General features: G+C 43.7%; 1 protein-coding gene and 2 pseudogenes across 4 annotated transcripts in view; all 3 read right to left on the bottom strand.

Annotated features, from left to right (window-relative positions):
• Positions 1-676: 676 nt before the first annotated feature.
• The window catches only part of LOC148033114 (ubiquitin-conjugating enzyme E2 22-like), a 30,118-nt gene continuing 19,911 nt past the window's right edge, over positions 677-10,883 (bottom strand). For 2 of the 4 annotated variants that reach the window (XM_087680841.1, XM_087680842.1), the window contains exons 6-7: positions 2,372-2,475; positions 1,308-2,287 (exon numbers count right to left, since the gene is read on the bottom strand). In XM_087680841.1, the coding sequence (XP_087536967.1) occupies positions 1,996-2,287; positions 2,372-2,475 (396 nt within the window). In that variant the 3' untranslated portion in view covers positions 1,308-1,995. Of the gene's footprint in view, positions 945-972; positions 1,092-1,307; positions 2,288-2,371; positions 2,476-10,883 lie in introns of those variants that run through there. The other 2 variants (XR_015691262.1, XR_015691263.1) reach the window with 2 other exon arrangements.
• Positions 4,337-6,332, bottom strand: LOC148033116 (uncharacterized; annotated as a pseudogene).
• Positions 8,133-9,151, bottom strand: LOC148033115 (uncharacterized; annotated as a pseudogene).

Below are 10,883 nucleotides of genomic sequence, written 5' to 3'. Positions count from 1 at the left end.
TCATCCCAAAATGCCTCGCAACATGCATAAGAGTTTTTATGCTTGCCATACTGATGTGCAAATAGCCCTCAAATACTATACTACTATGCCACATTTGTCATACTTTAAGACCAAGTCCCATTCCTTGATTTGGATGATGATGATACAAGGCTATAAAAGTGTCTATAATGTCATTAACATCTCTTACTCATCTATTACTTTCATAGTCTGATAAAAAATGCCATCAACAATGATAGCTATTATGGCACCATATTTATAAACCCTATAGACACACTAGCAACCAATAGTCAACAATGTATGAGATGCATTGCCAAATTCGACAAATAAAATATGTACTTGGTATGATCTTATGTAAGCTAATCCTTGTGACCTTCTTGGAGGTTTTGATACTAGAGTACAATTCCTTACCTTGCCATCATTCATTAAACCATTACATAGTTAGTGACATTTACATACACACATGATGGTGGAGAGGTCAAGCGCTATCATGTTCATTTCATCATCTCCATTCTCCTCAAATTCAAATTTCAACCAAATATGTGCACAAAGATCATGGATTGAAGCGTGATCGTAGAAGCCTTAAAAATAAGCGATTGTGGTTGTCACCTAGATGCTTTTGTTACCTTCATCCTATAAGCAAAACACAACTTCACACATGCTAGTTTTTGAACAAGCTTTGTAAATTAATAACTGCTCCATACGAAGCGAGGACAGCCTTATATTCTATCCACAATGGACCATTCTAAGACTGTGTGTTTCAAAAAATGTAGCAGCAGCAATGCCACTATATCTACCACACTTGAGGTGTAGACAAGGCTATGGAATAGATTGTCTAGTTGAAAACCTGCCAGTGGTCCCCTGCCTGCATAACCGGCCACCTCTATTACGTCTCGTCATTATCCTATTTACGCTTTTTCACCCATCAATCCACCTCAGCTACAAGACTGTACAAAAAGCAAGTCAAACATGGTCAAATTACAACGACGTTAGTTAATAACAATCATTACTTAGTTGTCCATAAGCAAATGATTTAACCGAAGAAATCCCTGAAAGCAACACTTCAATGTGGCTCCCTTGAAGTGTCTTTGAATCTATCAAGTACACAAAAACGAATGTTTAGTTTAGAACAAGAGTGACGGCAACCTTTTTGTGATTGTTCAGATGAGGTACCATGGCACTGGAAGCCAATGCAACACTAGGTGATTTGTCTGATGGCTTCTAAAATTAGGTGAAATTCTTTGAAATGCATGTCTTTTTAGCTAGAATTTCGCATCATCAAATACTATAATACTATGCTGAAAAGGATGGCTTTCAAAACTACTTGAAAACATTACAATAAATGTCACAAAAGTTAAAGGAAAGGCAGAAGCTTGATAAGAACTGTTCCGCAATGTACACATGCCAAAAACTCTTCACAGTAATGGCATTTACATTTATGAACATGGTGATATAACCAAGATGTTCAGTATAGCAACTTGTCGTACCAACTGAGGATTAGAATCAATGCATGCACCTGAACATTATTCTTACTATGCGCATGGCTTCAAAAGCATCACTAGAAACTAATTGCGAATGCAAGAGATTTGAAAATGTGTCGTGCTTTTCATATGCCATGTGCAAGCAGGGCATACCCTGGGATCACTGGAGATGGACAAAAGAGCTCGACATGATCTCTGGCTACGCTCCCCCTTGAACAGATCACGAAGTGTATAATGGACAAAACATTTTTCCATCTTCAGACAAGTCTGTTGATGAAAATGTGAAGCTGTCAAGCTCCGAACAAGCTCCACAGGCACAGCCCAAAGTCAGTTCAACAGCATGCTCACTCAGCATGTGGGGTACATCAATAAGAAACGTTTTGCAGCAGCAGCAAAATCACGCATTTCACTGCAGTGATTTGAGATCCTACATGCATCCCGTGATCCTTTCTTACTACTGCATTTCCTAAGAAGCTTCCCCTGAAACACACAACCCAAAGTTGTACCACTGCTCTATTTAGAGTCGCTTCAGCATTTTTTTTCTCGTGTCAATTTTCTTCCTTTCTACCAGCACTTTTACTGCCTCATTTTCCCCTTTAGGCTTCTTTGCATTAGGGGGACAGAGAGAAGTTGCTTCTGCACTGGAGGCAGGCAGCATACCCTCGAGGCCAATGTCTATATTCACCTTATTCTGTGCAAGAGGTGCTGAACCAGCTGAGTAAGAATCTGCTGGCAACGTATTCACTGCCCTAGAACCTGTGATCCCTATCTTTGTCTTCGACTTCATTGCATGTATGCTGGTCATTAACCTGCACTCGACCAGTGTTTCAATCAGCCATTCAGCAACATCAAAGTTTGTATTTAGTTAGCAGTGTCTTACAAAGGTTGATTACCTGGCATGTCTAGCATAGCCTTCATAATCTTCCATAAGCATTTTACCTGCTTCTTCATTCAGAGCAGACTCTGGGAAGGGCTCAATCAGCAAGCATCTGATAGCCTGTAGAGAAAGCAAAAGATTCAGAGAACGACAACCAACATGAGGAGCCACAGCTGCTAAGTATGCTACTAAAGCACCAATAAGACAGAAGTGCATTTGCTCCATGCTTAAATCAGGAAAGCAATGCGCAAGGCAAAGTCTATTAACATATAAAAGTGCGATTGATCAATTAGGACAAGCCATGAAAGGCCCATGGATTTTGAAGCTCTCCCAAATTTTAGGGCATTATGAATGTCATGTACGATCTTCAATTTCAATTTCAAGACTACCACATGGGCATGAAGCATACATTATAATCTGGTACAAGAACATACTATTACAGGTCACATGTTTCCTGAATAAAGAAACATTAGCAAAGGACATCAGGTTCTCAGGAGACAGATAGAGTTTCAAGTTCAGCCATGAGTAACTCTAATAGGGTGCCACCTTGAAAGATTTACATTTCGTATGATAGATCCAAAAAGATGCATACTTATTGGACTATCCATAAGATATGACTTACAAAGAACTTTCACCTAATTGATGCACATTTCCTTCTCTTCCCCTAAGATTGAGTGTTGGCTACTAATTCTAAACCGTCATGCACAATATCAGATCTTTCTCTTCACAGTTTCCCTCTTTTGGAGTAGCGTATCAGTGCTTTATATCCTCTTCGTCCAAAACGTAGCCTTTTATAGGCTGGGGGAACCCTCCGCCCTCTTTCACTCCACGTCTTCTCCTAGGACATCACCAATTGGTCGATGGGAGCCTCCAAGGCCACCATGCAAGAGGAAGAGGCTAGGTACAACCTGCTGTTATCATGATAACACGATGATGAGGATTGTGACACTCAACATAGAAGCTATTTGAGCAGGGCAGCAGTAGCTTTTCACCATTTCTCGCAATGATGCTCTGAAATCTCTCTCTACAACATTCTCCCTCATCCCCTAACCATCTCTCAAATTATCTCAACATTTTCCAACAATTTGAGCCATCAGAGGAAGTGATTTCAATCAATCTCTACTGTAAACCCTAAGGTTTGACAACCACCTCCGGATGAATGCTCAAAATTGAGGAACCAGGACTCGAATTCCAACAATTGAAATTGAGGAATTTCAAGGAAATTCAATAGGCCAGCCAATCAATATCAGATCTGGGGCTGAATTTTTCTTCGAAGGAGCAAGGTCAAGGCCAATCCCAAGTAAACCAAGGGGCACATTGGTTTAAAGGCTTGCTAATTAGTTTTAACAAGAGGCACTTGGATTAGGAAAGGAGATGAGGGGATCTCAATTATACTCTATCCATTTGCAATAAAAGTTAAAGAAATACCACAAGGGGCGCCACTTTTGGGGCCAACAAGCTGTCCAATGTCCAAGATTATATCGTGAAGTGTGCATTTCAATTTTGTAAATTTGTTAATTGATGTAATTAAGTGCTTAATTAGGTTATTTATCACCCTATCCAAGGAGGAAGGCTGGTTTCAAAGTTCCATCTCCGATATACCATCAATTCTCTCAAAGTGGTGGGCCCGAGATACCTAATTAAAGGTTAGAAGCATCACTTAAGTGTTGATTGTATTTCAGCTCAGCATTTACAGCAAGTATGTCATCTTGCAGTGAGATGGGATCAAGCAATAATGATGCATCTCATTCTAAAAATGCACATAATGAAGGGAAAAATGCAATGTCTAAGCTTATAGCATGGACAACAAGCTGATAATGTTGGTTTAGACCGAAATGTGGATCCTTCTAGGCCTTTAGAAGCTGATGATCAGCAAGAGATGAAATGAAATAATATATTAACGTCTACAAAAGGCCAAAATAACTTATGAGACTATGAGTTACAATCATGTGTATCATGGTACAACTGTCTGGGTAAAATATGTAGCACAAAGCAAAAATAAGAAAGGAAACTAACTATGGCTATGTGTAAAACATAGAGCTCTATCTAGTAACAATAAGCTCCAAATGGTACAATCTCATGTGGGTATGGAGGGCCTAGCTCTAGCCCGAGCAATAATCCCCTGTATCCGCCTATGAAGGTATCATCGGTGTCTATGTCGAGGCCTAGGACGTTTGGATCAGCTAAGCTGAACGGCTCGATCAATCAATACTCCTTGTCTGTGTGTGGACTGTGGCGGTGAGAGAGGCTCTCGTGTGGACTATGGTTGTAACTGTATTGAAGTCTTCTGAGTCTCCTTTGGAAAGAAGTCTGTGAGCTGCCTCTGTGAAGGGCCTCGATGTCCTGGAGCAGCTATACTCCTGAGGCACATGTCACGAAGCCATCGTATCTCAAGAAGAAAGAGACCAAGGCATCGCTGATTGGTAAAATCCATGACTCTGGATAGTGGTCCAAATCCATCTCTAAAGAGACAGTGGAAACAACCACGGACCTCATAATACGCTGGGCACAGCGGCAGATATAATGCTCCTCTGTCTCTGGCTCTAATTGGCATATCTGGCATATGCGCTCCTTTGGTGGAATGGATCTATATCTGCCAGCCTCAATCTCTAGCTGATGTGAGGAGGTGCGCAACTAGCCAATAGTACATCCGATCCCATGGGAGAGGTGGGTGTCCATGTATCTCGGGCGAACAATAAATCCATCATCTGTAGTATGAAGGAAATGCTCGCAGTAGAAAGCCATCTTTGTCCCTAGCTCCTGCCCTGGCATCAACCATATCCGCCTGATATCCAACTGGATAAGATTCATCCTGATGATCTTGTGAATCTCTAACCTGCTCAGATCAAGAGATGGCGCATCAAGGGAGTACTGGAAGGGGGGTAACTTGTCCATGCTAAAGCCATGCAGCTCAAACCAGGCCGACATCTGTGCATACCAACATGAAGTATCACCCTCTCTGGCAAGCTGCCTGGAGGACTCAAGGGCCAACCATGCATATCTGTGTCTGGGTAAGTCCCATAGGCTATGTATGTATGCGACCGATCGGGTGAGGGCCTCTACCACAATCAGTGTAGCTGCTAGCTCGGCTCTGATGATCTCATATGGCACTGAGGCCTTACATCTAATCATCCTGGATATCATGGACACTAGGCGTTTCTCCATTGACCTCCATCTGTCATAAGTGTGCCCTGATCTGCTACGGTGGTCAAGACTGGGCCCCCATATCTATACTCCATAAAGTAGTGTGGATGTGATCAGTGTATCGAAGAGCCATAGCTTGGTGCGGGGTTCTTGGAATTGCACCTATGAGCACATCCTCTCCAAACCACCTAGTGTTGTGTATCCGGTGTATCCGCGAGTCAGTCTAGTGTCTGCTGCCTCTCGCATAGAAAAGGTGGGCCCTGTGAATAAGACTCCTAGGTATGTATAAGAATCCACATACTCCAGCTCCTCAGATCCATATGTGAATTTAGGTGTTGATCTCCTGACCCACTGTGGTTTAGTATTAAATACCATCACCTTGGTTTTACCAAGGTTCACTGAAAGCCCACTGTCCAAAGTATAGGAGTGTAAATACCAAGTGTCTCTATAGACCCTCTGGAGATTCAACTATCAATACAATGTCATCTACATACAATAGGAGAGGTATCCAAGTGCCAGCTAGTGGAGCTCCTCTATCTCCTTCCTATGAAATATAATCAGCAATCCCATCAATGTACAGGCCAAATAATATCGGAGAGAGAGGACATCCCTACTTCACCCCAATGGTGGAGTAAATAGGTGTCGAAAGGCCCTCAGGTGTCTGGACTCTGCCCACAACTCTCTCATATAGTGCCAAAATATCCCAACTGAACTCTTTCGGTACTCCCATGGCATGCAATCTATGTATCAGTCTGTCTCTCGGTACTGTGTCAAAGGCTTTGCAGAAGTCCACAAAGCAGCAGTAGATCCGTCGGCCATGGGCCCTTCCCTCCTCAATGATCACTCTTGAGTGTAAGGATGTGATCCAATGTGGAGAAGCCTCTCCTAAAGCCGGCTTGTCCTTATGCTCTAAGACCCCACATCTCTACCCACCTACTTAACTCATACTCAAGGATGGAAGCATATAGCTTAGCCAATGTATGCCCAACCATAATAGTCCGATAGTTACTCGGTAGAGTAGGGTCCCCTGACTTGAGAATAGGCACAATAGTGTTCGTGCTCCAGCTTTTTGATAGGCCTTCACACATGGGTCTGTTAAACATATAAGCTAGGAATCCTACCACCAAATCTCTAGCATGGATCAAGTGCTCGGCTACTAATCCATCATGATCTTGTGCCTTTCCTCTGCAAAGTTTGTCAATGGCCTCTCGGACCCTACTTTCTATAAAGAAAGTGGTGGTCTCTGGACAAGGCTCAAGTGGGTCAAGAAGAGGTGGCTGACCCTCCACAGTATAAAGACTAGCTGCATACTCCTCCCATACAGCAGTGGGCACAATTGGTGTGGTCGAGCAATGCTCTCTGAAAAGCCTCCAAGCCTCTCTAGAGTCTTGGCTCAAGAATAACCGATATAGGTCTCGCTCCAGCTGGGCCAAGAATGTTATCTTCTTCCAAAGTGAGGCGTCTAAAGAGTATCTGTGCATGTCTATGGGTAGTGGACCCTAGTGCTATCTCTCTTTGTAGCCGTGCTCTAGTCTCACGGCACTCATCATCATACCAGTGTTTCGAGGTGTCACCCCGGTAGAGGCTCTCTGTGTGGGTCGTCAGTGTGGGAAGGCTACACCTGCAACGATGTGTAGAGCCTCACTGAACTGTTGAGTCAACTCCTGTAATGGAACGTCGAGGTCTACATCATGTAACAATCTAAGGATCTCCGTCTCATAGATATCCTCTTTCTCTTTGGAAAAGAGGTATCTTGGGTATTGGTGAGCTGCATGATGGGTCTGCGTGTCAGTGAATTGGAGATTGATGGTGAATGATAGGTAGGCATAATCCACTGCAACTCCGAGAAGGCGTGGGGATACTGAGAGGTCCTCGATATGAGATATCAGCATCGATGGGGAAAGAACATAGTCTATTGTGCTGGCACCGTGTCAGTGAGAATAACATGTGAAGGCGTCGGATAGGGGGTAACTAGCCATGCCATTAAGAATGGCCAACCTGTGTGGTGTGCCCATCTCCACAAGATATCTGCCATATTCGGTGACTTTCCCCATATCTTGAGATGTCCTCTCCAGCTGTAGCTCTGACACATCCTGCTCCTGTAGCATCTTCTCACATGCATCAAAGAAAGACACCTGATGGAAGGCTGTCCTGGCATTAAATTCTCCTAGTAAGATAACCTCTCCCTCCTTCGAGAACTCCCAAATATCCTCATCCAAAGCCACATATGGTGATTGCCCCTTGGGTGGAGCATATCGGAACATCATAGGGGGGAAATAGCATATGGCAACATACAAAGTGCGTTCCTCACCACGCACTCTCATCCACATGTATCTGGCTTGCTCATCTCTACGGACTACCTGGATCGTCTGCTGTAGCTCCTCCTTGAATAACACTGCAACTCCTCCCGACCCGCAATTACTGTGGTCTGTGCGTGTCTCCTTCCTGCAAGCTGACTCCCACCTATAGCCTGTCACCCGTGGAAGTGTAGTATGTGGTCCCTAATGTGTCTCTAAGTATAGCACTATATCTCTCCCTTTGAATGTCTCCTCAAAAGCCCCCACATCCAATCGGAGGGCTCCATTACAGTTCCAAACTCCCACTGCAAGGCTAGTCCCATAGGTCTCACACCGTCATTTGTGGCGCCTCTCCATGACTACCACTCTCCCTCCTCCGTAGAAGGTGAGTTTGCCCTCCTCCCTGGCTGCCTTAATTTTTGGCATGCACTCACTCATGTGGGCTAGTTGGGTTGGTGTGAGATCGTCACCCAAAAACACACCGGTCCCCTTCAATGTACAGCGTTGAGCTAGGAAATCTCTCCTAGCCTCCATGGTGGGGAAGCGGAGAATGAGTGTACGCTCTTTTGAGCTCTCCCCTTTTATGCTTTTCTTGCCCACTCTCCAAGCAGAGACATGCATGTCTTTCTTAATATTCATTAACGTGTATAGCACCTTGGTGTCCTCATCCACTTTTTCATGCATCTTCAGCCTCGTCACCTGAACATGGAGTGCTCTCATTTTCCTTTTTTGTTCCTCCTCCAATATGTCATTGATTATGGTTGTTGTAGGTGCATGTGCTAGGTGTTTCCCCTTCTTTGCAATTTGAATCCATTACTCCGCCTCCTCTACTTGCTGTTGGGTTTTCTTGAGTATCTCTGCCCAAGAAACAACCTCCTTCGTCGTCTCCTCCTTTTTTTGGAGTTGTTGTACTTCCTCTTTGATGCAGTGAGCTCCTCGATCATGCTAGGTTGAATTTCTCCTTCCTCTAGCTTAGCGCTGAGCTGAATGTCAATCAGTAGCTGCCTAAGTGATTGAATCTCCCCATCTTGGGCTTCTATCTTGAATTCCAACTTTTTAATCTTATCGTTCAGCTGCCTGTTCACTATGCTCAGTCCATTGTCATGCTCCTTCTTGACTTTGTTGATGGCATTGGTAATCATCTCCTCTAACTGGACCTTCTCCATTTTGGGGGAAAAATCTGTCTTGTTGTGTTGGGCCTGTGGGGGAGCTCGATTCAGAGTTCAGAATAGAGAATAACCATTTCAGTGTATGTGAGGAACAGCCATTTCATGATACGTTTACTGTCTGCAACAGGAGGGACTGTGCGACTAGGAGATGGCAGCAAGGAAATGGGGGCTGCAGAGGTGGTGGGTGGGGAGCTGATGGATGGCGGGAGAGGCTGGCGTTAGGTGGCGCAAATAAAGCAGGCGACAAAGGGCTGAGGTGGCGTAGGTGATGAGGGGTTGTGGGATGGCGAGGGATCTGACGGCAGGGCCAACGGGTAGGAGCTAGCTAGCAGACGCCGTCAGCGGAACGGAATCACGACCTGACATGGAGCTATCGGGCGAAAACAACCTGTCCTGTCACACGTCCAGTTGACGTGGCCTGAGAGAGAGAGAGAGAGAGAGAGAGAGAGAGAGAGAGAGCCGTCACACCAACATCCTATCAGAGGAATTGGATGACTAGTGTAAAGATCAGCTGAGGACACTTGATTTACCCAAATTGTTTGTCCATCAATTTGTCGGCGGTACACCATACTGAAACAAAACTGAGTCCTAATGGCCTCAAACAAGCTCTCCAAAAGTGAGAAGTGAAAAGTGAATCTCAATTACTAACAATTATTGATTTGCTCAAGAAACAAGTCGTTATTGTGTGGACTCCCATTAAGCAAGTTAGCTTCGAGAAGCTCAAACATAGCTTGGTAATAGCGCCCATCCTAAAGCTATCCGACTTAAGTAAAGAATTTGAGGTTATAATAGATGCGAGCTCTCTTGCATTGGGTTGCATGCTTATGCAAGAAGGTCATCCTATAGCATATTGTTCAAGGAAGTTAAAAACTCTTGAGAAAAATTATGCTACCTATGATTTGGAGCTATTAGATGTGATTCATGCTCTCAAGTTGTGGAGACATTACCTACTTGGAAATAAGTTTTCTCTAACTATTAACCACAAAAAGCCTCAAATGGATCTTCACTCAGTTGGATCTTAATATGAGGCAAGGTTGGTGGATTGAGATCTCATAAGAATTTGACTTTGAGATTCAGTACGGACCAGGAAAGGAGAATGTTGTTGCAGACACATTAAGCCATAATGCGTTTCTCAATGCCCTCATACTAGAGGAACCTTCTAAAGCAGAATCTCTAGCTGCCATGGTATCAATGCGTTGTCATGCCGCTACACGGTCACTGTGAAAAACTCTAGAGTGCATCGTCATTCAGCTTTCTTATTGATCTAGAGAGCCAATGCCATATTAGTCATTAATGTCAGTGTCTGTAGTGTGGATGGTTCAAAAATACTAGATTTTTGGAGAAGTTTAGCCAATGTTTGATATTTTAGATATTATCTCTTGTAAATATCCAAAATTTGTAGACAACTTCTAGAATAGGTTGACATGTAAAAGAAAGCAAGTGCTTTCAACCATTTTTGGGGGGGGTTTATACAAAAAGAAGGATTGGCGAAATCGCGCGATGCGCAATCATAATTTTCAAGCAGTGAACAGCACTGTCAATTGGGAGGAGTGATCTGGGAGAATTCTGGCCAAGTGTCCCAATATTTTACCCCCCTTTTGGAGCCAATGGAAGAATCAAATTGGCGGTCTGAGCAACAGAGAGAAAGCTATTGTTTTATGAACGTTTTTTGTCTACAAGAGATTTTTCTTCTCAGGATGCAAAAATAAATTGATAAGCTTTACCTCTATGAGTATTCTTCTACATCTTCTATTTCTTTAAACCCCTTCTCTTCCGTCTACTACTCCTCTCCCTGAATCTCCCTTCACCCCTCTATCTCTTATCCCCGTGTTAGACTTTCGACCCCAAACACTCCGATAGCATAGCAACCCAATTATCAACCCAATTATCAAGCTAGCAAGGGAAGAGGCAAGAAGGA

Source organism: Lygodium microphyllum, chromosome 7, assembly GCF_053477565.2.
Source record: "Lygodium microphyllum isolate KBCC chromosome 7, Lygodium_microphyllum_v1.1.10, whole genome shotgun sequence".
In the NCBI taxonomy this organism is placed as follows: domain Eukaryota; kingdom Viridiplantae; phylum Streptophyta; class Polypodiopsida; order Schizaeales; family Lygodiaceae; genus Lygodium; species Lygodium microphyllum.
Note: the sequence above shows the minus strand (reverse complement) of the source record. Positions and strands in the feature narration are given on the sequence as shown.